At 41.3% G+C, this 26,849-nt stretch overlaps 1 protein-coding gene across 3 annotated transcripts in view; it reads right to left on the bottom strand.

The window, feature by feature from the left end:
• The window catches only part of CDK5RAP2 (CDK5 regulatory subunit associated protein 2), a 201,248-nt gene that overhangs the window by 82,341 nt on the left and 92,058 nt on the right, over positions 1-26,849 (bottom strand). For all 3 annotated transcript variants that reach the window (XM_011927417.1, XM_011927418.1, XM_011927419.1), the window contains exons 13-15: positions 18,258-18,428; positions 13,928-14,071; positions 4,088-4,188 (exon numbers count right to left, since the gene is read on the bottom strand). In XM_011927417.1, the coding sequence (XP_011782807.1) occupies positions 4,088-4,188; positions 13,928-14,071; positions 18,258-18,428 (416 nt within the window). The remainder of the gene's footprint in view (positions 1-4,087; positions 4,189-13,927; positions 14,072-18,257; positions 18,429-26,849) is intronic.

Raw genomic sequence — 26,849 nt, 5'->3', positions numbered from 1 at the left:
TTAATACTACTGAAACACATTAACAAATCAGACAGACTTCTTTTTTAGATACCAAGAGATCTATCACTCTCTATCCAGCGCCTATGGTTCCCTAAAAAGGTCCATCAATGCCATGAAATTATCTGCAAAAAAATGAATGAATATGTGGATTTTTCTAGGAAGAGGGCCTATAAGCTTTCATCAGATTTTTCAAAAGGGATCAATAGTCCCCGAATGGTTAGAGGCAATTGCTCTAAATATGTGTGCCAGACTCCTCAAAGAAGCCCCACTTCTCCTTCAGAGACTTCCAGCTCCATCCATCGAACTGCACACATAAATCAACACACATTGGAAGGAAAATAAACCATGATGTCTAATCTTCTATGCTTGCTGCTTTGAGGACAGTTCATCGTGAAGCAGTCTTCATGCAAGAGAAAGGGCCCTACTAGCAACTTGTACCTAGTTCCATTTTAAGACAATCATAATGATCAATTTGTAAGGCTGATAAAAAACCTCACAGAGGTGTCACAGCACAGCACTCGCTTGTATGTGGTCGTGCTGCAGAGGCATTTAACCAGGGGGAAAAAAGGAGGCTGTTTTAGAGAAGCTTCTGTGATTAGGGCTGGGGAAAGCTAACTGCTTCACTCCCTCTTCCATTTTCTGACAGGGTGAAAAGTACATAGCTGCTGCTCCTGTGTCTGTCATTTATGTTTTCCCAACTTGAGAATCTTTTCAAGGTGTGAGGAGTTGGGAGAACAAAAGGTGCTTCACTCAGAAAAAAACAAAAACCTTCCTCTTCCTGGAATTGGGGTGGGGCAGACAGGAGCAGAAACAAGGAGTCAGAGAGATCCAAGCTCAAAATAGCACGTTACCACTACTGAGCAAGCCAGTTCAACTAACTGAGTCCTGATTTCCTCACACAAAATGGGGATAATAATACCTTTGCCTTGCGATTGTTTTGAGGAATAAATGAGATGTTACATGGGAAAGACATTAGGACAGGGGCTAACATATATGAGACGCTCAAAGAGCATCATTTCCTTCCTTCCACATACTCCAACAACTCCTATCCAGAAGATAATATTTATGAGCCAAGATTGCTGATTTTCATGAGTTACAGCAATGATAATCACCTGGAGATGATTTTGCCCCCACCCCCCCAGGGGACACTTGCCCATGTCTGGAAACATTCTGCGTTGTTACAACTGGCATGGGAGGACCACGTGTGCCGATCTTCCCATGGTAGAGGCAGGGGATTGCTAAACATCTTACGAAGCATAGGACATGCCCTCATGACAAAAAAATTATCCAGCCCCAAAGCCTCATATTGCTGAGGCTGAGAAATCCTGAGTTAAAGGGAAACGGTGCTAGTCCTCAAGATGGGGAGTGTATCAGCAAGAACCTGGCTTGGGAGTCAAGGCGACCTGAGCACTGATAATCCTTCACTATGGAACACTGGGTGATACACAGCATCTTAGAATGCACATTTCCACTTCTGTAATTTGGGGATAATCCGCCAACTTCTAAGTGCTGCTGTGAAGAATAAATAGTAAAAGTGAAAGGATCAACCACATTCTTACGATGAGTTTCCTCCCTTCTTGACCTTCTTTTCCAATTTTAATCATAGTACATCATCTGTCTCCAGGGTCATCCACCTTTCCTGCCAATTTCCAGAATGAACAGTGCTGGAGTTACAGAAAGGAGCTCTACCTTCCTTAGCCCACACTCTGCCCTCTGGATATGCCAAGGTCTGAGGAATCAAAAACCCCCTGCAAACTAAGTTTATGCATAATGGAATATTGAGACATATATAAGCTTTTCATGTTGTCATTATTCTTAAGAAATCTTACCATTTACTGACTGCTTACTACATGCCAGGAAGTATTAGGTCTTTAAACAGTGTTCTCTCTAGTTTCAACACAACCCTGTAAAGTAGGTAGATATCTAAGTAGGTAGGTAAGTAGGCAGACCAGCCAGTCTCAATTTCACAAACGCACCGAGGCTCAGGGTGAGATATTACTTACCCAAGAGCTCAGGGCTGCTGAGTGGCACAGCTGAGATGTGGACCCAGGTCTATCTCCTACTAAATGTATTACAAGTCTCAAGATGAACAGGAAACCTTTTAAGAATCCTTGTTAGTCCTGGTTAGTCCTTGTTAGTCTGAATTAGCCCTGACCCGCCTTAGTCCCATCCAAGTTTTCATTCATTAAGAAAGAGCCTGTGAAACTTGGGAGCCCCTCATGAAGCTGAGAAGACTCAGGCGCAACCACATCCACCCACAAGGCCTCTCAGTACCCAGAATCAACCTGGCTCCTATCCAGAGAAGCTGCGGGATTGAAATGAAATGTGTCCACTCCCTCTGTGAGTTTCCACACATGACTCGCTCCACACCCCTCGCTCCCCTGCCACCTCCCCCCACACCACTCGCCAAGTGAAAATGACCAGCAGCTGAGGTTTCTTGAAAAAACTCACTTTCAGAGAGTGACGCCTACTCCCAGAATTTCAGTGGCATGTTTTCGTTTTCCCTAAACTCATTTCCTATGAAAAAATCTGGAAATTATCTCATAATTTAGAAGATCAACACAGCGGGGAGGGGCATTCCTGCACAGAACATTTCCCAATACTCTGTACCAGGCCCCGGGGAGCCGAGACAGTAAGGTGGGACCCCTGCCCTGAGGTGAGGAGGCACAGCAGGCACAGCAGGCACAGACCTACACAAGGTGACCTCCCCATGCAGGGCAGAAACACAAAGAGGCAACTGTTCTGGGGATTAGCGGGACCGCTTGACAAAGGTAACATTCAAGCTAAATTCTAAAGGACTGGGAGGAGACAAAGTAGGGGAAAGGTTGGGAATAGGGTAGGAAACACAGGTGAAGGTATAGCCCAGGGAACGATAAAGAGCTCAGTATGGTGACAGTAGAGGACATACAAGAGGGAGAAATGAGGGGTAATTCTTTTTTAACTTTTTATTATAGAAAAGTTTAGACATATATAAAAGGGGGGAAAAAAAACTACTGTAATGAACTGCTCCCCCATCTACACATACCTCAGCCCCAACAATCAGAGAACCAGGGCCAATCTTGCTCTTTTGATATCCCCACCCTCTTCCTCAGCTTCTGCACAGTTTGAAAATGAATCCCAGACATCATATCCTTTCAACTGTACCCATCCCACTGTGTAGAGAGTGGTGGCCAACACTTGTAATCCCAGCACTTTGGGAGGTGGAGGCGGGTGGATGCTGAGGTCAGGAGATCGAGACCATCCTGGTTAACACAGTGAAACACTGTCTCTACTAAAAATGCAAAAAATTATCCGGGTGTGGTGGTACATGCCTGTAGTCCCAACTACTTGGGAGGTTGAGGCACGAGAATCGCTTGAACCTGGGAGGCGGAGGTTGCAGTGAGCAGAAATCACACCACTGCACTCCAGCCTGGAAAACAGAGCAAGACTCAATCTCCAAAAAAAAAAAGGATTTCTCAATTCTGAGAAATCCCCGAGGCCAACCCTGCATGTACAGATACGTGGACAGAGGCCCAGAGCAGCACTTGCCTGTGGACACAGAGCTAGAAAGTGGGAGAGCCAGGGCTAGAACAAGGCCTCTCAATCCTAGAGTTGGCTCTCCCCACCACACCTTGCTGGCAGCAACTCATTTCAGCAATTCTGCAGAGACAGAGAGACTTGTTTGAGTCCCAGGGTTCTGTCACTTGACATCTGCGTGACTTTGAGCAAGTAACTTACCCTATCTTAGTTTTCATGACCTTATAGAAAACAGGGATAGCATTATTATTACTTCACAGAAAGGCTGTGGGGATCATATGAGATAATACACAAAGAAGCACTTTCTAAATATACAATAAAGTATTTTTAAAACCTGAGTAATCATGATTTTAAAACCTGAGTAATCAATTTTGTTGCCAAAAATCAGACAATTCTTGATAGAAAACAGGTACATGTGACTATTAAATAGGGCAATCGCCACCCAAGCTTTATAAGCTCCATAAGCAAACTGGCAGGGCGTTGCTGCCTTACAGATCACCAGCACTGACTGAAGGGGTGCATGTGTGTGTGTTCGCATTCACATGTGTGATGTCCAGACAGAAACCCTTACCTGTCTGATTCCTGCAGAGATTTGACCAGATGGGTATAGATGTCCCGCTCTTTCTTTAAGACCTGAATCAGCTCTTCATAGTCTGATGATTGTTTCTCTTCCTGGAAATGACAAAGAGCATTTGACATTAAGGGAAGAATTTTGAAAGAGTACATCCTTATATTATGCAAACATATGTAGCTAGTCCCAGTTTTTAAAACCAAACGAAGGTGAGGCCCTGTGCCTGGCTCTGGCTCAGGCCACAGTCAGAGAGCACCACCTTCAGGAGGAGTGGGGAATGACTGCCCATCACTTATCCCAGAACGAAGCTGAGAGCTGAGCTTCCAATACTGCTTCCAACAGCTGCTAGGAAGACGCATCAGATACGGGATTAGCCCATCGTGAGACTGTCATCCCTCAGAGCTGCTGGTCATCGTTTCTACAACACTACAAAAACATGTCTTTCCATATTTACTGTTGCTCCAAAGAAGAGAAATTCACAAACCAAAACCTGGCAAGTATTGGGGACTAGGGATTTAGTGACAGTCGAGTAGAAGAGGTCAACCGAGGCATTCTTGGGAGGCATCCAGAGCACAGTGATGATGAAGAGATCTGAGTTGGATCTCTGCCACTTACTGGAGGTATGATCTTGGGTAAGTAGCTTAACAAAACTCTTTGAGCTTCAGTCTCCTCATTTATGAAATGGGGATGTCATTTCATGAATTCACATTCACAAATGTGAAATTTTTTAATGTTCAAAATTTGGTTCTGCCACCTACCAGTTCTGAGACTCTGGGAAGTTACTTATTAGGAGCCTTAGTATTCTCACCTGTAAAACTGGTGGACAATTACCACTGCCTTGTGGAGTTATGGAGCAGATGAAAGATAAACTGTGTACTGTAAGGAACCAGGGAGAAATTGCTGATTCCCGTATTAGGACAAGGAAAATCAGGAACAACAAAAGATATGTGCATAGCATTTTACTGTGCCAAAAACTGAGGAAGTGCTTATAGAACAGTGGTTGCCAGGGGCTGGAGGGATGAGGATATGGGAGATGTTGGTGAAAGGGAACAAAGTTTTAGTTATGCAAGATGAATAAATTCCAGAGATGTAATACACAGCATGACGACTATAAGTAACAATACCTTGGCCAGGCACAGCGGCTCACACCTATAATCCCAGCTCTGTGGGAGGCCAAGGTGGGAGAATCACTTGAGGCCAGGAGTTCAAGATCAGCCTGGGCAACATAGTGAGACCCCATCTCTACAAAAAAGTAAAAAATAAAAACATTTGCAGGATACGGTGGCATGCCCCTATAGACCCAGCTACTTGGGAGGCTAAGAGAGGAGGATCCCTTGAGCCCAGAAGTTTGAGGCTGCAATGAGCTAGAATCATGCCACTGCACTGAAGCCTGGGCAACAGAGCAAGACCCTGAAATAACAAGCAAACAAACAAAAAATACTGTATTTTACACTTGAAACGTGCCAAGAAGGTAGAGCTTAGGTTTTTTCATCACACAAAAAAAGGTAACAATGTGAGATGATAGATATGCCAATTAATTTGATTATGGTGATCATTTCACAATGTGTATATATATATCAAAACATCTAGTGTACCTTAAATATATGCAATTTTAATTTGTCAATTATAACTCAAAGCTGAAAAAAATTTTTTAAGAAATGCTTACATAATGATGGAATGTTGTCAAAAGGACACACAGAGCCAGTTTGGAAAGGCTCCCACAAGCAAAATCTGGGGATGATTTGAACATTGAAATAAATAATGAGTAATGGTTTATAACCCACTAATAACTGATAGTAACAGATTATAATCCACCAAATAAAATAGGAATTCATAAATCCATACTGATATGAATAGGAGGGGAAAAGAGTAGGTTTTTCTTTATAGAAAAATGATGACTAATAAATGTAGAAAGAATGGTGGAATTAGAAAAATCACCCTTCGCCAGCCATCACAGTAATAAATAGTTACCAAGAAACACAAAAGGATGCTAAAACTAGTAGGTAAAAGTTTGAAGATCAAGATACTTACATAGACTCAAAACACCTCCCCCAAAATATTTATTAAATACAAAGGGAAAAAAGCATAACTAGACAGTCAAGACACCTGGCAGACACTATCTTGATAAAGTTATCAAAGTTAGCATGGCTAGTAATGGGGCAAATCCAACTGTCTACCATCAGACAGGACACGATGAGAAGAATACAGCATCGCTACCATGATATTCCTGCCAAAGATGCATAAACTGAATCTAATCAGCGAGAAAACACCAGACAAACAACCCAAACTGAAGGGACATTCTACGGTATAACTGGCCCGGGCACTTCAAAAGTGCCAAGGTTATGAAAGTCAAGGAAAGATTTTAGAACTGCTCCAAACTAAAGACTAAAGAATCATGACTATTAAATGCAAGGCATGATCCTGAATAGGATCCTTTTGCTACAAAGGGTGTTATTGAGACAAGTGATGAAATTCGAATGAGTCTGAGGATTAGAAGGTAGCATTGAAGGAAATTAGTCCAGGCTAATTTCCTGGTTGTGGTGGCTGGGCTGAGGTTATACAGGAGAATGTTCCTGTTTATAAGAAATACACATTCAGAGGGGACAAGGCTTCACATTGGCAACTTTCAGAAGGCTCAGAAAAAATATAATCCTTTATTTTTGTACTTTTCTACAAATGTAAAACGATTTCAAAATAAGAAAAAACGTTAAAATGAAGTTAATGCATACAGAATATCCAGCACAGTGCCTATCACCAACTAAGTGCTCTCTAAATGCTGGAGGCGGATGTTCAGTTCGTGAAGAAATTGGGGCTGCAAACAGCCTTTGTAGTTCACATTGACTTGCGTTTTCTCCTAAAGCTAAGATACCACCTACGACAGGGGTTTTCAACCTGATTGAAATTTACAGGCTGAAGGAATATGAGCAAGGGAAAAAAATTACATCTCTATTTCCACTAACCTCTAACTGAAATTTAGCATTACCTTCAATTATGAATTGAAGGAATACTGCTATTGCTACAAACCATAGTAATACTAGTGGTATTACCTTGACTTTGTCATCAAAAGAAACAGTTATTTTGTATATATTGCAGATATCTCAAAATATTCATTCTTATCACTACTTCATAACTACGGTAGTTACTTATACTCACCATCATATCTTACTAGTTAACACATTAATAAGGAAGCACCATTTCCATAGCATAATTTATATTTTCATAACCTAATTTCAAAATACTTGGTTTCCTTTAGAATCCTACACATATATTGTATGCATTTAAACATTTTTTCAAGCTAGGGGTCTCTGGCTTCAGTAGATTCCCAAAAGGATGCAGAGGGCATAAAGGTGAAGAAGCCCTGATCCAGGGGAATACTGTTATGCTTCCAATCCTGACAAAACAAGGCCAAGGCACCACCTGCCAATTAAAGCTTTTAAATGCTAAACCACCAGTCTGGTCATGATAAGTTAGTCATCCAGACTGCTGGAAATGTCAGGCCCTTCTGTAAATCATGCCACATGTCACTGGCACAAGGAGTTCCCAAATGCCTTTTGTACACAACAACAGAATCATGGGGGATTCTCTCAGCTCCCACCTGCACACAACCACGTGAGCAGCCAGAGGACCTCAGAGAAGAGTGGGAAGGATTTAAAGAGGACATCAAGACCAAGGAGGCTCTCCAGGACCAGTACGCCAGCCACCATGCTAAGTGCTTTCCAGGCATTTTCTCATTTAATCTTCACAATGACCCAATGTGCTCACGTGTTACTACACTCCCTATTTTAGAGATGAGGAAACTGTGACACAGAAGGCTGTTCATGCTCAAGGTCAGGATGGTGAGGCCAGGTGTGGGCTTCAAGGCCCATTCTCTTCAGCTCACCCATCACTGCCCCATAATAGATGCCTTAAATACAATGCATCTGGGCGCTTGGCAAGGGTAACATCATCACTGTCAGCTACATAAAGGCCAGCAAAAGAAAATAAGAAAAGCCAGTGACAAAATAAGAAAATCTATTGTTTCTTGAGCACCTAACATGAGGGGCAGTGATGATTAAGAATGTGTGACTTTATGAACTATGCGACCTTGAACAAGTTACTCAACCTCTCTATGTCAATATTCTTTTCTTTCCTTTTTTTTTTTTTCAGATGGAGTCTTGCTCTGTCACCCAGGCTGAATGGAGCACAGTGGTGCAATCTCTGCTCACTGCAACCTCCACCTCCTGGGTTCAAGCAATTCTCCTGCCTCAGCCTTCCGAGTAGTTGGGACTACAGAAGCACGCCACCACACCCGGCTAATTTTTTGTATTTTAGTAGAGACGGGGTTTCACCGTATTGTCCAGGCTGGTCGTGAACTCCTGAGCTCAGGCAATCCTCCTGCCTCGGCCTCCCAAAGTGCTGTGATTACAGGCGTGAGCCACCGTGCCTGGCCTGTATGCCAATATTCTTATCTCCAAGTAGTGGTAATAATTCTACATACGTCCTGGCGCATAAAAGAGATTAAATGAGTTAATCCAGACAAAGTTCTCAGAATGATGCCTGGCTTGAAGCAAACACTTGATAAATGTCAGCTGTTACCATTATTCTTATGCTCCGAGTGCTATACTAGCTACTGACATATTATCTCTAGTCACCACAGCATTCCAGGGAACTTCCCATTTTTCAGATGATGAAACTGACTCTGTGGGAGCAGAAGTAACTTGTTAGAGTCCACTAAGCTAGTAACTGGTAAAGTCAGAATTTGTGCCTAAGTATGTAACTTCAAAGCCAACCAAGAAAGATTGGGGAAAAAAACGGTAAACATGGATTTCTGATGGATGGCACAGAGACTCCAGGAATGTATGCATGTAGGACCCAGTATCTTAACAGGACCTCTGCAGGCTGGCTGTTGGTCCTACAGGAGGACAGCCCACTGCCTGCCACACCAGGGCCTGGATCTCAGTTCAGGCTCTTTTCTTCTTTCTGGCAGCTATTCCAAAGGTTCCTCAGAATTTTCAGGCCACCACTCTCCTCAGCTCCTGCCCTCCTCCCTTCCTCCTGCCCTTGCATCTCAGTGGAACTGGGAAATCCCTCCCTCACAGTCCTGGGGGGAAAGCCTATCCCCCCCGAAACCCAGTGCTGTCATTTACCATTCTCCACTGGCACACTCCAGAGCACTTTACAGGATCTGCTCAGGCCAAACCTCATCAGGAAGCCCTTCCTTGACTGACAAAGTGTCCTCCTCCAGCCCCCAGAGCTGGCATGCCAGCCGCCTGTTTACAAGGTTGAGGGCTCCTGGCAAGCAGCAGTGTCCTGAGCCAGGCACAGTGTCTGGCACAAATCAAACGCTGCCACAAATAATTGCTAAACTGATGATTAAGTAGGTAAGAGGGGAACTCAGAGACCGATATGAATCTTAAGAGCAGAGATTCCTAGGGATATTTTGCATAATGGAAGTCAGAGTCAGTCAACGTCTTCCTAGAAGCAAATTGCTTACCCATGTTAAATAAATGAACTCTTTGAAGCCATTTGGGTCCCATTTCATCAATCACCTATTCCCCTGCGTTGAATCATGCCCCATTAGAATGAAGTCATTTGGGTCCCTCAGCAGAGCTGACAAACCAGTAGATCTCCTTGGCACACAGGCAGGCGGCCAGGCTGCCCAGAGGGGAGTCATGAGAAGCACCTGCTGAGCAGGAGCAACCAACCCCCACTAACCCCCTCCACCCAGCCCCTCCAAACAAAAAGCAACCCAGACAGTAGGTCTCTCAATGCAGAGAAGACTCATCACTGCTGCACATCTGCTGGTGTCTGGCTCTGTGATGTGTTCTCCATGGCCCTTGGAATGACCACGCCGCTTACCGCATTCCCCTGCCTCACCTGAGAACTGTCCCTACAACACAGGGGTGAGTCCCAAGAAGACTCCTCTCCTTTGTAAGCCAGGCCCTGGGCCCACTTGCTAAACCAGTATAGTTCTCTCCCAGGAACTGAGAGATTTAAACCAAGACACCAGACAACTGGGAGTCTCTGGGTCTGTGTCATGTCACCGACAGAGCCCTAGAGTCTGGGACTTCTGTGGTTGAGGTCCATGGTGCTGCCCCAGTTTCACCCTCCCCAAAGTGTGGCTGCTCAAGTCTTGCCTGGCATCTGTGACAGCCTCAAGTCTGCTCCCAATCAATATTCCCTTTCGTGGTGTTTGTGCTCAAACTATCCAATGTGAGGTTCTGCGGCCTGCAACCAAAAGAACCTTAACTAATCCACTTCCATTATTTCTCATCCTCTCAAAAGGCAGGCATGTAACCGTCCACTTCACAGATGAGGAAAGTGAGTTTCAGAGGCATTAAGTGAGTTGCCCAAGATCACAGACCTAGTGAGTAGTAGGACTGGCATTCTGATGCCAAAGCCGGGCATCTTCTACTTTACCATAGTTTCCTTAATGACTTGAAGGAAACACATGTAACGTGCAGACCTGTAATGAGAAAGCTTAATGGATCACTTCTTGGTAATCAGGCAATTTAGAGGCCTGGTAAGTAGATGGGGTCTATTTCAGTAGCTATGTCACAGCCCTGCAACAAAGACATTAATTTTAATGCTCGGAAAATTCAGCAGCGATGTCCCAACCATGTCAATAACCAAGCTATCAATCTCTGGCCGCAGTAAGTTAAATATAGTCAGTGTGTTGTGCTCTCTATTCTTCAATTCCCTAGTCATCTATCATTAATTCTCAGGATCACACAATGATTAGAAGGAAAACAGACTGCCCAGAGTCTATGGAGACATGATCATAGCCTCAAGTTCTTTCTAGAAATGGGCAGAGGATAAAGTCTAAACCAACACAAAATAGCCAAGGGCACAGCAGAATAAATTCACATTTTCTACGAAGAAAGAACTATGATCTGAAAAGCACACCTTTCTTGGGGCCGGGGGAGTCGGGGGTACGACTGTAAGGCTGCCACAGTTGGGATTTCTTAAAGTGACACCAGAAATTTACAGTTCTTAAATGATCACTTAAAATTCTTTTGTTGCTGTTGTTTTGTTTTTTAAAAAGACTGGGTCTCAGCCAGGAGAGGTAGCTCATGCCTGTAATACCAGCAATTTGGGAAGATGAGGCAGGAGGATCACTTGAGGTCAGGAGTTTGAGACCAGCCTGGCCAATGTGGTGAAACCCTGTCTCTACCAAAACTACAAAAAAATTAGCCAGGCATGGTGGCACATACCTAGAATCCTAGATACTTGGGAGGCTGAGGTGGGAGAATCACTTGAACCCGGGGGGTGGAGGTTGCAGTGAGCCAAGATCATGCCACTGCACTCCACCCAGCCTGGGTAACAGAGCAAGGCTCTGTCTCAATCAATCAATCAATCAATAAAGAGACTGGGGCTCACTCTGTGACCCAGGCTGGAGTGCAGTGGCACGATCATAGTTCACTCCAGCCTCAAACTCCTGGGCTCAAGCAATCTTCTTGCCTCAGCCTCCTGAGTAGCTGCTACTACAGGCATGCACCACTGTGCCAACCTGATTTTTGTAATTTTTTTTTTTTGTAGATGCTGGGGTCTTACTAGGTTGCTAAGACTGGTCTCCAACTCCTGGCCTCAAACAATCCTCCTGTCTCAGCCTCCCACAATGCTAGGATTACAGGTATGAGCTATGATGCCTGGCCAGTAAATCTCTGTCTACAATTTGCAATTCATCTTGCAGAACACAATTAAAGCCTTTGCTAAAATACTTAGGTATTTGACACAGTAATTTAAATATCACCAGGATCTGAATATTACCAAAATGCCCAGCCAGTAACTTTATATTTCTGGTCATATGAAGTACATCACCCAGCACAAAACAACTAAAAACAAAATGATAAAACTGAAATTTTAAAATACCCAACCTGTCCAATAAATTTATAAACATTTTGTTCAATATTTACATACCGTTTTTTTTTTTTTGGGAGGAGTCTCGCTCTGTCGCCAGACTGGAGGGCAGTGGCACAATCTCGGCTCACTGCAACCTCCGCCTCCCGGGTTCAAGCAATTCTCCTGCCTCAGGCTCGTGAGTAGCTGGGATTAAGGGCATGCACCACCACACCCAGCTAATTTTTGTATTTTCAGTAGAGACGGGATTTCACCATGTTGGCCAGGATGGTCTCAATCTCTTGACCCCGTGATCCACCTGCCTCGGCCTCCCAAAGTGCTGGGATTACAGGAGATACTTTTTACATGACTAAAATGTGATTCAAAATAGCATTTTAGTTTAACTAAATACATTCATAGTAATGAAGATATTTCCATCTAAAATAACCTGATGAGCTGCTATCTTGGTGTGAAACAGACTATGCCTTATATTACAGGTTAATGTGAATCTTAGCCAACTAAAGTTGGTCAAAATCAAATTAACTAAATGCTAGTTAGAATCACAAAATATTAGCCCTCTGAGATTTAGTTATAAGACTTGCCCCAGGTTACGTAAGTGAAATGACAGAGTCAACAGAGAGAAATCCAGGCCTCCAGATTGCTGGCCCAGCCCAAGGGCTCCTCAAGTCCATGCTGATGCTCTCAAGAGAAACAGCAAAATGCAAATACACAAATGGTCAGAATTAAGAAACAGCTCCAACTGCTCAGCCAATGATACCCCCAGGACAAGCTCTAATACTGAGCAGATACACAGCACAGTGGCTAGCACTGGTTGCTAAAATACTGAAATACTTCCACACCAGTTGGAAAATAAACCCTGGTCCATCCACTCCAACCATGCTAGCTGCCCTGGTCCCTCCCTAGGGACCTCCTGGGAGGTCCCTAGTAGTTTTTAAACTACAGGGTTAGTGCCTGGCACAGGAGCAGGCCTCCAGGTCCCCACTCCGGCCCTAGTGCCCAAGGCTTTTCTGAAGGCTGATGCCCATGCTGTACCAGTTGTTAATTATTTTGAGAATCACCCTTCACAAACCTGCAAGTCACAATTACAGCCATTCATCAGAAAACGAATTTGCATAAGAGTTCTCTATCTTCCAAATGTATGAACTTAATTTAAGCCAATTTTTTTTTTTTAAGTTAATTCTTTTCCTTTCCCATATCTGGCTGCCTAGTTGCATTATTCATTCACTCACTCAACAAATATTTACACAGCCAGGCAACAGGCTGAACACTGGGATTTGGAACATGTGCCAGTTCCCTACCCCAGAAGTGCCTGCCCATGGTGCTATACAGGAGCCCAGGTGAGGGGAAGCAGAAAGGTGGATCCCATAACTCCAATGCACAGAGTAAGTACCATGAGGGGCACTTACTAGAGGGGACCGCACTACTAAGCAGGATCAGGAAAGACTCCAGAGAGAAGGTGACACTAAAATGGCACCTGCAGAGATGTTCAGGAATTAGCATGTAAACAAGGAGGGAAAAATCATTCCAGGCAGATGGAACTACACACGCAAAGACACAGAGAGGTACAAACATGGTGTTTTCAGGAATCTATAAGAAATTTGCTATTGCTGGAGATGAAAGAAAATGAGATTGGAAAGATGATTTGAGGCCAGATAAGGAAGGGCCTGCTGTGCCATTTTTTGTGTGAATTTAAACAGGAACACTTACAAAACACTTGGGATTACATAGTTCTTAAGAGGTGAGCCCTGATAGAGCAAATGAGGCTTCTGGTTCAACAAGCTGTGATTTCTCAGTTTCGTGTGCAGTGCAAAGACTAATATTCAGTTGAAGGATATTAATCTGTAACGTGGTAGGCTAAGAACTCCTCCTCCTACCTGTTGTAGGCTCAATTATCAACAAGAAGGCATTTGAGGATCTCCAGATCAAAGGAGTTATCAAGTACGTTTCAAAAAAGTATATGAATCCATTCGCATGTGAATGTCCAATTTCAGTCAAGCTTACCTTAGAGAAGATGGTTTTGCTGCCTGGTGACTGTTGAGAAGAGCACTCTTCTGTTATTAAGCCTTCACTCCTGAGCTCGAGATCCTCTGCAGTCATTAAATAGCGGTTCTGTTGTATTACTTCCAAATCTTTTTCATTGAATTTCTAATGAAATAAAACAAATTATAAGGAAGTTGACATCAAGAAACAAATATTAAGAAATTGTCCCAAACTCCTTAAGGAAAAATATTTTGTTTTTTCACAATACTCCTATATCCCCTACATAATTTTCATCATTCCAAAACACTAGGCAATTACAAAACTGTCATGCAACTCCACTTCTATGCTGTTACAACTTGCAGAATAGCTGCATGCCAGCAAAGCAGAGCCAAGGACGGTGGCAGTCGCTACAAACCATACTCACTCGCCACCACTGTGACTACCTTCCAGTGGGTGTGGAGGACAAAGTCAGGCTCTGACCCAACAGACCTGGTTCCAAACCTAGGTGTATCCTGCTCAGGATGCGATCGTTTCCAGCCCTGCAGGCTTATGGAGATGATTACAAGACTTGTACATCAAAACCCAATGAAGTCTTAGTCTCTCTTGAAATGTTACAAATTTGATAAAACTTGAACCGTGCATATCCAAAAGGAGATCTAACTTCCAGGAAAAAAAGCCAAGACTGCAAATATTGCTTTAGGGTCTGGTCACATATGAAAGGCTCCCTCATGATCACACACAATACGATTCCACTGACTGAACCCTTCAGAAGATCTAACATCCAACAACACAACAGGACTGGAGACCGTATCTCTAGTCTTCTGCGTGGAATCTATTCCTAACTATTTAAAATCCTGGTAACTCCTGAACTAGGATTCTGTCCACTCTTGTCAAAAATTAAGGGTAAGAACCACATCTTATTCCTAAGCACCTAGCAGAATTAATGTATCCTTTCAAATTTTTATAAGAAATTCAGTGAACACAAACAAAAAAAGTAGAGGTAATTCTTTATAAAAACCCATTGAACTGTAATAGAAAGAACTAGGAATCAAATAACCAATACTGACTTTCTAGAATTGTCACAACACAGTTGTGCTTAAATTACACCATTCATTTTCATTTTTCTAAAGTCCAACTATAGATACATATAACAGTCAAATAGTACTACAAGGCTTAAATGGAAAATGGTGTCCTCTCCCTCTCCTCTCCTCTCCCCTCTCAAATTCCACTCCCAGAGAAAAACAACTTTCAACTCTTTAGCTATTTCTTCTGCTATATACCTCCATGTTTCTATATTATATTCCTATTCTTACATGGCTTGGTTTCTTAAGTTTAGATTTTACCTACTGGCTCCTACCATAGAAGTTTAAGGATTCAGCTCTTTTTTTTTTCTTTTTTTTTTTTGAGACGGAGTCTTGCTCTGTCGCCCGGGCTGGAGTGCAGTGGCCGGATTTCAGCTCACTGCAAGCTCCGCCTCCCGGGTTTACGCCATTCTCCCGCCTCAGCCTCCGGAGTAGCTGGGACTACAGGCGCCCGCCACCTCGCCCGGCTAGTTTTTTGTATTTTTAGTAGAGACGGGGTTTCACTGTGTTAGCCAGGATGGTCTCGATCTCCTGACCTCGTGATCCGCCCGTCTCAGCCTCCCAAAGTGCTGGGATTACAGGCTTGAGCCACCGCGCCCGGCTAGGATTCAGCTCTTATATCCTCTGTCCCTCAACCCTTTTCCTAATAATATCCCAATTTTAGTTAAATCAATATTCTGCATTTACATTACAGCCAAGCAGATACTGCTCATGACTTAGCCATATGGTGTTCTGTGATCACACATCAAAAAATTGACCATTTGCATTTTAGTTTCTTGGAGAAATCCCAACTGAAGCCCTCAAGAGTTCAAATCTGGGCTTTCTACATAAGCAGCTCAGCTCTCATCCCAGGACTTCCTTCACCACATGCCACGTGAATTCCCTACTTTCTGGAGCCCACGTCTCTCTCTTTTGGTTATTCTCTCCCATCTGGTTATTCCTTTATACATATGGAATCATCCTACAAGAGCTTCCTGCAAAAGAGTACATAGGAGGCAGATGACCGTAGGTACCAAATGTCCGAAAATGCCTTTATTTTGCCCTCACACTTGCTGACAGCTTAGCTGACTACAGAATGCTGGATTGGAAATCACTTTTCCTCAAAATCTGAAAGCATTGCTCTTCCATCTTCTGGTTTCCAGTGTTGTTGCTGAGAATTCTGATGTCATTCCAAGTGTGGGTTCTTCGTATGTGACCTGTATTCTCCTCTCTGTGGAAGACTTTCAGGTCCTCCCTTTATCCCTGTGTTCTGAAATTTCAAAATGACACACCATGGGGTATGGGTCTTTTCTCATTCTTTGTGCTAGAAACATCGCAGGCCCTTTCAATGTAGAAATAGTTGTCCTTCCATTCTGGGGAATTTTCTCCTATTACTTTGAAAACTTCCTTCCCTCTGCTTTGCCTGTTCTGTCTTTCTGGAACTCCTATTAGTCATATTTTGGACCTCTTGTGTCAAGCCTCTAGGTTTCTTATCTTTTCTCTCCCATTTTCTCATCTTTTTATTTGTTTCTATTTTCTGAAAGACTCAACTTTATCTTCCAACTTTTCTCACTCTTCTTTTAAACATTTTTATATTTGCAATCATACTTTCAATTTCCAATAGGTCATTCTTCTTTTCCAAATTTTTTTTTGTCAGAGCCTTATCTAAAGGTGTTATAACCTGAATTTTTGGATTTTTAAAAGCTGTCTTGTTTTTTCCTCCTTGCATATTTCTTATTTCTTCTATGTACCTCTGCTCTGTTTGGCCTTTGTCTTAACTCTTTTTTTTTTTTCTTCTTTTTTTTTTTTTGAGAAGGAGTTTTGCTCTTGTTGCCCTAGCTGGAATGCAGTGGCACGATCTCAGCTCACCGCAACCTCCGCCTCCCAGGTTCAAGCAATTCTCCCGCCTCAGCCTCCCAAGTAGCTGGGATTACAGGCATGTGCCACCACACCCGGCTGATTCTGTGTTTTTAGTAGAGATGGGGTTTCTCCATGTTGGTCAGGCTGGTCTTGAACTCCTGACCTCAGGTTATCTGCCGACCTCGGCCTCCCAAAGTGCTGGAATTTCAGGCATGAGCCACCACGCCAGGTCATCTTTCCTCCTAAATTCTTTTCTCCTATTTGATAAACCCAGGCCATCCACCTACTTTTAGGGGTTAGAAGTATTCAGCAGCTCTGAGAGTGTGGAAAGTATCTGTCAAAGGTGGCCTCACAGTGAGGTGCTCAGGTGGGGGCCCAGGTATTTTGCTGGAGGACCCCCAATTGTCAGCATCTTTCCGTTGTTTCTCCCCTCTGAAGCATCTCACTGCTGGGCATGCACACTTCCACTCCCTCCCTGTTTTCACTTAAGTGGTCACTCCTGCTTTCAGTTACATCTGGTGACCCCATAGCCAGAGCTTCTGTGGTTTAAGGTCTCCAGAGATCTCCCGCTTGTGAGGAGAGGGTCACCTATAACTGCTTAGAATTCCAGCCAGTCTCCCATTTTTAAAGTTACCAGGTATACCCAATGCATGCCATGCCTTTCTGGGGTTCTGTAGCAGAAATCAGCTTGCTTCTTGTTGGCTTTTTGTCCCAAAGGCATGTAGCTGTGTGGAGAAAGCTGAATCCTATGCCCTTAACACGGTCACCCATCCACTTAGCCAAATTTTTTTCTGTCTTTTTTTTCTTTTTACCTCTTTTGTCTACAAGCCACACTTATACAAAATTCTGTTGACAACTCACACTTGCTATTATACCTCCTTCCGTTCTCCTAGTTAGTCCCTGTGGGTTTATACCTTTTTATTCTTTCACTGTTATTTTAATGAGGTTTCTGTAGGAAGCAGAGTTAAATGCCTGTGTTTACTCCATCATGGTTATCTGTAAGTCTGAGGTGAATCTCAAAAATTCACTACATGATCAAACAAGAAGGGTACTCCTAAAGAAAAAGGAACAGTCAGAAGAAAAGTAAAGGGGAGTGAAAGAGCATAGTATAAATAAGTAACAGGAAATATTTGCAGTAGAAGAGCCTCAGTGAAGTAGCCTGAGCACTAGGACAAAACAAGCCAGAGCATGACTCTAGGCTCTGCTATGTAGTCGTCATAGGACCCAGGATACGTTTCTTCCCTTCTCTGAGTATCTGTTTCACCACACTTACTTCCCTGGTGGCTGAAGCCCAAATGACATCATGAAAGCTCTAAAGTATTCTGAAACATAGCAATGATTACTGTAATCATAAATATTTCTGCAAAAGAATTGTTTTTAAAAAACAACCCATGCCAAATGAAAAAATTTAAATACAAAAGTTACAGTACCTGAAGTAACATGTCCTTGTGATTGGTACTTTCTGTTAGATGTTTGATCACTTGCTCTTGATTGTGCAATTTTTTACTGCTTTCACTCAAAAGATTCTTGTAACGATTTTCCATTGCTTTCTCTCTTTCATTCACTTCATTGCGTAATTTTTCAACCTCATTTCTAAGATCCTACCAGAAGAAAATGAAAAAATGGAATTTACTTAACAAAAATTTCAATCTCTTATGTGTTTGACTTGCTAAATTACTGCTACAAGAGAGCAAGATAATAGATGTATTTAAGGCAATATACAAGTGTATATTTCCTTCTCACTTAAAATCTTACAAAAACCACTATAAGAATAATCTGAAAAAGATTTATGAACAGATAACTTATCACAATATTATTTAAAATGCTGGAAAACCAGAAAGAAACTAGATAGTCAACAACAGAGAAATAATTATAGAGTATGGTATTTAAAAAACACACACCCACAATTATGAGTCAAAACAAACCAGAGTATTCAACTGTATAGATAATAAGATGTTCATTATTTTCTAAATGTTAATATAAATGTCATAAGACTATGAGGTAACACATCAAAACAACAACAGTATATCTAAGTAGAGGAATTGTGGGTAATTTTCCATTGATTTTTACTTATTTTTCTAAGTTTCCACAATTTCTATATAATCCTGTATTATCTTCACAATCAGGAAAAACACTGTCTTAATACCATTTACAAATAATTTGCAATAACATTTAAAAAGTTCATGTTATTCCCATGTTATAGAAAAAGGAAAAAAAAACTGTATACAGAATGATTATGACTACCTTTAAATATGTATACTATTTGTAATACTGAAGCACTATTCATAATAGCAAAAGGCTGTAAACAATCCAAATGTCCACCAATAGAGGAATAAACTATGGTACATTCTCACAGTGGAGCACTCTTAAGCTATAAAGGAAAAGGAATGAGGACTCTCTCTATATATATAAATACACTGCCCTAAAGTAATCTTTGGAATATTTTGGTAAGTGTGTATGGCAGCAGCAGAGACCCAACAGAAACAAGTATGGATAGCATACTGCCGTTTATTTAACCACAAAACAAGTTAAATCACTGCCTATAAGGTATGAGAGAGAATAAGGTAGAGGAGACAAAGACAGAGACTAGAGCTCATTTTACAGATGTGACGCCGCAATCATCTAAATGTTTACACAATTATCTTAAAAATACAATTAAAATCCCCTAAAACTGAAAAAATAGCAAGCAAACAAAAGAACCTAACTTTGTAACCAGTTAACTGGTTAACCCAACAGACAGAAATTATTTCAATAACTTTGAAGCAGAATAATTTGTACATCCCTAGTGGGATATTTCTCTAAGTACAAAAGAGGTTGTAAAAAAATCTTAAACTGTTTTTAGTAATCACGTTATAAGTAATGATATTGGTAATGTTATTCTGAAACTGTGTGAGTATATATAACATAAATATATATTTATTAAACAATTATTGTCATAAAACCCAAAACCTTAAGTAGAAAAGAAATACAAACATAAAAGAAGTTAAAACTTGTCACTCTAAAAGTGAATTTGAAATATCAATATGAACTTCTATTTTCTGTTGTTTCCTTTCTTTCACTAAAAAAGGTTAGAATCAGTGTCCTCCTTGGTATCCAGACTACAGTCTCTAAATGCCTTTTCCTATAAAAAAGAACAGGGTTCTTTAAAGCAGTGGTTCTAAAGTAGAGTCCCTAGAACAGCACAATCAGTATAACCTGCATATATGCAAATATATTGCTGGTTCTGAGAATGGAAAGGGGACTCAGATCTAGAAATCAGGTAGGCTCTAGGAGCTGGAAACGGCAAGGAACTGACTCTCCTCTAGAGCCTTCAGGAGGAATGCAGCCCTGCCAACACCTTGATTTTAGTCCAGTGGGACCCATTTCAGACTTCTGACTTCTAGAATTGCAAGATAATAGATTTGTATTGTTAAGCCACCAAGTTTGTGGTAATTTGTTGAAGCAGCAATAGAAAGCTAATAATACAGTCACCATCGGAGGATTCTAGGGAACTTGTTTTGACTTTCCTGTATGAGCTGCACCTCAGGGTAACTAAATAGGTGATGAAAAACCAAGTTTCTCTTTATAGACGTATTCAGCTATAAAAGAAGGAATAATGAAATCAAATTATCACCATTTGCAAATGATCAATAGCTAGTAACATCACAAAAAGAGGGACTATCAAATATTTGAAAGTACAAATGACCATTTATGATGTAATCTTGCCAAAAAATTTAACCTGAATTTGACCATGCATCTTATCTAAACTACCACTTTACTAGAAATAGAGTCAACAGAGAAATAAGTCAAATGACATTACAGAAACAGTCAGCAAAATCCATAATGTGAAAAACTCTAAAGAACAAATGACCCAACATATTCAACAAATAAATTACATGGGGGAAAAAAAAAAAAAAGAGGGAAAACCTCCTTACTTATTAAACAATAAGTTAAAAAGTTGGCCTGTAATCTCAGCACTTTGGGAGACCAAGGCAAGCAGATCACTTGAGGTCAGGAGTTTGAGACCAGCTTGGACAACATGGCGAAACCCTGTCTCTACAAAAAATACAAAAATGAGCAGGGCGTGGTGGCACATGCCAATCCCAGCTACTCAGGAGGCTGAGGCAGGAGAATCGCTTGAACCCAAGAGGCAGAGGTTGCAGCGAGCCAAGATGGCGCCACCACACTCCTGCTTGAGCAGTACAGCAAGACTCAGTTAAAAAAAAAAAAAAAAGAAAAGGAAAGAAAGGGAAGAATGAACTCTGTAGAATCAGTCTGAATTCATGATCACACACACATACACACAGAACTGGAAAGATATAGAAATACAGATGTTTGTATGCATGTATCATACACATATTTCAGCTCTGTACACTGACAAATCCTATAGGCAGTAACACTCCAGTAGTAATGAGGATACCCATCATTCACATCTTGGTTTCTAAATACCATTTTTCAATAAAAGAAACCAGTGTTTCTTGGGAAAATACTTGCTTCCAGGCCTGGAGCAGGGAAAATATAATACAAGATGAGCCCAGGAGATCTTGTGCTCCTAGAAAGCAAGGAATTGCTCAAAAAACAAGGAGTTATGTTGAAAAGGCACAGGAATCAATTTGAAGGAGCTCCCAATGGCCAAATATGGGTCAATCTGAACAATAAAATAAATAATGATAGTAATGGCTTATAACTTATAGAGTAAAACAACATCTGCAAGTCCATACTGATAGAAACAAATAACTAAATAATAAACAAATGCAGGAAGAGGAAGAGGACAGCTCTTCCTCATAGTAGACTTACAACCAATAAGAGTAGAAGGAAAGATAGAAAAAGAAAATAACAACTAGGTAAACACTACAGTAATAATTGTTGTAGGTAAGAATCATCAATGGATGCTAGAATTCTTCAAAGTATGAAGAGAAACAGGATATTCATATAGTCTCAAAAGATCTCCCCTCAAAATTAATTATAAAGGTAATAAAATAGTGACTTTATAGTGAAGAAACCCAGAAGATTCCACTTTAACCAAGTGACTAGCACTAACCTCATCAATAATGACAGACTGACATTACGCACCTACAAATAAGATACACCAAGAAGAGCACGTCACTTCCATGCTATTCTTGCCAAAAACACACAACCTCAATCTAATCATGAGAGTGTTGGGAGAAAAGCTGAGTGTTGGGAGAAGCTGAGGCAGGGCTTGATATCTGACATAATGTAAAGAGTCTTGGAACATGCCCGGGGTCTAGGGTCTAAAACTCCTTATGGCCTTTGGAACACCAAGCTCTGTGCTGAAGGGTGGAAGGCTACCCTGATGCACCATAATCTAAGCCCAGGGCATAAAACCCCTCTTGGCTTGGACAGAATCCAGGAATCAGGGACTAAAACTCCTTGTGGCTCTGGAATGTGTCTAGACTTGCTGGCTCCTTGCTCCTTGCTCTCCTAGGATTGATTGTATCGAGTTAAAAGAACCTGCTCTCCATTATCTCAAGGAGCAGAACATGTTCCATATGCCTCAAAGGAAATGCTAAACCGTCACAGCTGTAGATCATGTACTTGCCCTGTCCCATATTCTCACCACCTGTTTCTTTGTTTGATCACCAATAAATAGTCTGGGCTTCCAGAGCTCCAGGCCTTCGCAGCCTCCATACTTAGCGATGGCCCCCTGGTCCCACTTTCTCTTTCAAACTGTCTTTTCTCATTCCTTTGATTTCGACGGACTTCGTTGCCCCCACGACCTGCTGTTGGGTCTGATCACCCCAACATGAGAGAAACACCAGGCAGGCCCAAATTTAACAACATTTCACAAAATAACTGACCAGTCCTCTTCAAACCAGTCAAGGTCATAAAAGACAAAATCTGAGCAACTGTTCCATATTAGCCAAGTCTAAGCAGACATGACAATTCAATGTGGATCCTTCATGAGATCCTGAACCAGAAAAGGCTCACTCATGGGAAAAATGGCAGAATTCAAACAGAGTCTGTAGATTACTTCATAGTGTTGCATCAATGTTAATTTTCTGATACTGATAAGTATGCCACAGTTACGCAAAATGTTAACACTAGGGGATATATAGGAAGTCTCTATATTGTTTTTGCCCCTTTCCTGTATGTTTAAAATTACTGCAAAATAAAAAGGTTTTAAAAAAAAAAAAAATATCGACGAGTGTGTTGACTCACGCCTGTAATACCAACACTTTGGAAGCCCAAGGCAGGAGGATCACTTGAGCCCAGGAATTTGACACCAGCCTGGGCAACATGTATGGCAAGACCCCATCTCTAAAATAAATAAATAAATAAATAAAATGCAATGTATACACCTTGTTTGGATCACAATTTATCTTTTTTTAGAGACAAGGTCTTAACTATGTTGTCCAAGTTTATCTCAAATTCCTGGGCTCAAGCAATCCTCCCATCTCAGTCTCCCAAAGTGCTGGGATTACAGGCATGAGCCACCACACCCATCCTTGGATCATGATTTAAACAAACTATTTCAAACAATTGCTTTTAATGAGACAATCAAGGAAATCTAAACATTTATTGGTTGTTTGGTAATTTTAAGAGATTACTACCCTTTTGAATGTGAAAATGGTACTTTTTAAAGCATACTGAAATACTGATAAAATAGTATGTCTGGGAATTGCTTAAAATAATTCAGTGTTGAAAAGGAGGGAATGAGGGGGAGGGCAGAGATGACACAAGATTAGCTCTGTTTACGATGGCTAATGCTGGGAGACAAACACATAGGGATTCAATGTACTATTCTCTCTCCTTTTGTGGGTATTCTCAATTTTCCATAATAAGCAGGGTCTTTTTTTTTTTTTAAGGTACTTATTAGAAACCTGCAAGAAGTATCAGAACACATGATTATAGACGATTTTTTTTAATTGTGTTATTCTTTTCTCAATTTTAAAATATTTCATACCAAGCAGACACTACATTCATAATTGGTAAAGTAACATTTTTTAAAATGCTTTAAAATTTGTTCATTTTTTTCTTGGGCAAAAGGATGATGATGAGATTGCCTTAAACCTTTACTCCAAACAGCCAGACCAAGAACTTATCATGAATTATAAATGTCAGTAAATAGAAATTCAATTTGGAGAAGGAAAGAAAGGGGTTTTTTTATTATTATACAAATGATACTAAAGCAACATTAACGGAATTCTAAAGCTAAAGAATAAAAACACTCCCCCAAAATACAGTCATGGCAATATATTAAACCATTTTCAAACAGTAGGTGGCTTCTTTCAGTTCTTGTCCATCTGCAGCCCTAATTTTTGTACAGTTTTAAGTTTGGTATGGACTTTACCCTATTTCACGTTACTCCATTATACTATGGCTTACAAAGAGCATAGAGCAATTAAATAATGATGACATAAAAGAACAATTAAACAACAAGAAAAGTTTAAGAGTATAAAGTCAAGAAAAGTTTTTTGTTTTGTTTCATTTCAAGTACAGAGATGAGAAAGGTCTAGAGAGCTGCTATAATACGGAGCTTCCAACTTGGCTCTGCTCATCCTTTTAGTCTAAAGGAAGGCGGGACAGGTGGTGAGGCCGTGCCTAAAGCAAAAGATACCACATGATCATACCACATGATTATACCACATGATCTTTATGCTTACCAATTTTAATGCATGTCTCTTAGGTCACTTAACTACTTTCCCACTGTCACCAACTGTTTGCTAGTACAGAAAATACAACAAGGAATAGCTGTGAGCATAAAACCAGTTTTTTTTCTAACTTCTGATTTGTTTTCTTAAGCTAAATCCCTAAAAGTAGAATTACTAGGCCAAAGGATAAGCATGTTTTCAGGATTCTTTCTATAAAGTGACAAACTTCCTTCCAAAAAAACACTGGCAAAAATGCAATCACCAAGTGGGAGTTTTTTGTTTCACCACATCCTCACCAGCACTGATATTTTCTTAAATGTTTGCTAATTGGTATAAAAAGGTTCTTCATAAGTCTTTGAATTTGCATTCTTTGATTGCCAATCATGCTTCTATATATTTGACTATTGTTTGAATTTCTCCTTGTACAAATTGTCCTTGTGGGCCATGAATGAAAATAGTTTCAAGGAGAGTCATAATGAAAAGCTGATCTCTCAAGAATCACCCAAGGTGTACATACACAAACATACACACACAAGCTCATTTTCCCCCTACATTACAAAATCTACCAAGGCAAGGTCTAGCTACCATACTAACGTTATTAGAGAAGAGGCTGATTATGAGGCTGATTATCAACATGTTTTTGCCTTCCTGATTGTGTTTTGCTGGCCAGTGACTGCTCAGAAACAGTCAATACCACCAGTGCCAGAAGAGCAACTGTGGCTAAAGAGTGGGTACTGAGTGGAGTAAGGCGGGTGCTGGGAACTCCCATACCTGAAAATTCCTACACCTGAGAGCTCCCACATCTGAGTTCTATCAATAATAGAAGCTACTGTGTGTCAACAGCTTACCATTGTTCCAGGCAAGGAGCTAAACACTTTCATAATGACGTATTTACTCTTCACAACATAAGATGACCCACAAGGCCCCCACCAGCTGGCCTCTTCTCCTGTGGCTCTCCCCAGCCAGTTCTTCTCCAGCAACCCTGGCTGTCTTGCCGTTCCTCTTACACACCAGGTCAGAGCCCTTAAGCTGCTCTCTCTATCTGGAAAGTTCTCCAGGTTGCTCCCTTACTTTCTTCAAGTGAGTGCTCAACCATCATCTTTTCAGACCAGTCTTCCCTGACCATCCACCCTATTCTCCATATTCCTTCCCTGCACCATTGTACCCCATGGTACCTCCTAATATAGTATTTAATTTATATATGTATTTTGCTTACAGTTTTCCCACCAGAATGAAAATTCCATGAGGGCAGGGAGTTTTGTGTATTTTGTTGGCTGCTATATCTCCAGCACCTAGAATGGTACCTGGCACATAGCAGAGACTGTGGCAGATTAAACACAGCCATAAATTATTTGACTTTCCTTCCATCAACAGGTGTGGACTCTATGTCCCCTCCTCTTGAATCTGGGCAGCGTAGCACCTGCTGTGACCATGAGACTATGGCAGAAGTGATACTGTGTCAGTTTTGGTTCTTTCCAGCCATCCCCGACAAGGTATCAGAAATGTGAGTGAAAAATCATGAACCCTCCAGCCCACCCCATCCACTAGCTGAAGACCACAAGTAACCTGGGCCACTTGGAGCAGAAAACCCAGCTATGCCCTGCCCAAGTCCTTGGCTCACAAACTCATGAGGTATAACGAAATGATTGTTGTTTTAAGATACCACATTTTGGGGTAATTTGTTATGCAGCAATAGATAACCAAGAAAGCACTCAGTAAGCATCTGTTGGATGACTGACTCAATCAAGCAATGAGATGGACGGGACCACTCCCATTTTATGAATGAGGAAACAGGCTGAGACAGGTAATTTGCCTAAGATCACCATCACCAAGGGACAGCACCTGCCTTATTCCAGGTCTCTCTCCTTCCGATTCTTCTCAGTTTCCCTCCACACCATGGTTTAGATCTCTTTTGCATGACTCACTAACGCAATGATCCCAATTCACTTAATGTACATCCAACACTCACTTCTAGAAATCTTCCCCTGAAAAACGCTGTGAAGAATACCTATAAAACCTGTGTTAAGCCAGACGTTTAGGAACACATTCAAATTCACAATAAATGTGTATGTCATCCTACAAAGATCGTGCATACCCGTTAATTCTAAAAATGTTCATGTATAATGCTGAGTAAAGACTGTGCACTTTTCCTGTGCACAGTAATTACAGGTCCACTTAACCTCATTTCCGAGATTCAGTTTCCTCCTCTACACAAACAACTATCAGAACCATATTTTGATGTCTGGTTCAAGTTCCAGTGTATGTATATGTATTCAGCAACCATTTATTCCATTCTCCTTTTAATTTCCTTTTAATTTTTTTTCTGATTTTTTTTTTTTATACTTTAAGTTCTAGCGTACATGTGCATAACGTGCAGGTTTGTTACATATGTATACTTGTGCCATGTTGGTGTGCTGCACCCATCAACTC

This window comes from Colobus angolensis, unplaced genomic scaffold (assembly GCF_000951035.1).
Source record: "Colobus angolensis palliatus isolate OR3802 unplaced genomic scaffold, Cang.pa_1.0 Scaffold71, whole genome shotgun sequence".
NCBI lineage: Eukaryota > Metazoa > Chordata > Mammalia > Primates > Cercopithecidae > Colobus > Colobus angolensis.
Note: the sequence above shows the minus strand (reverse complement) of the source record. Positions and strands in the feature narration are given on the sequence as shown.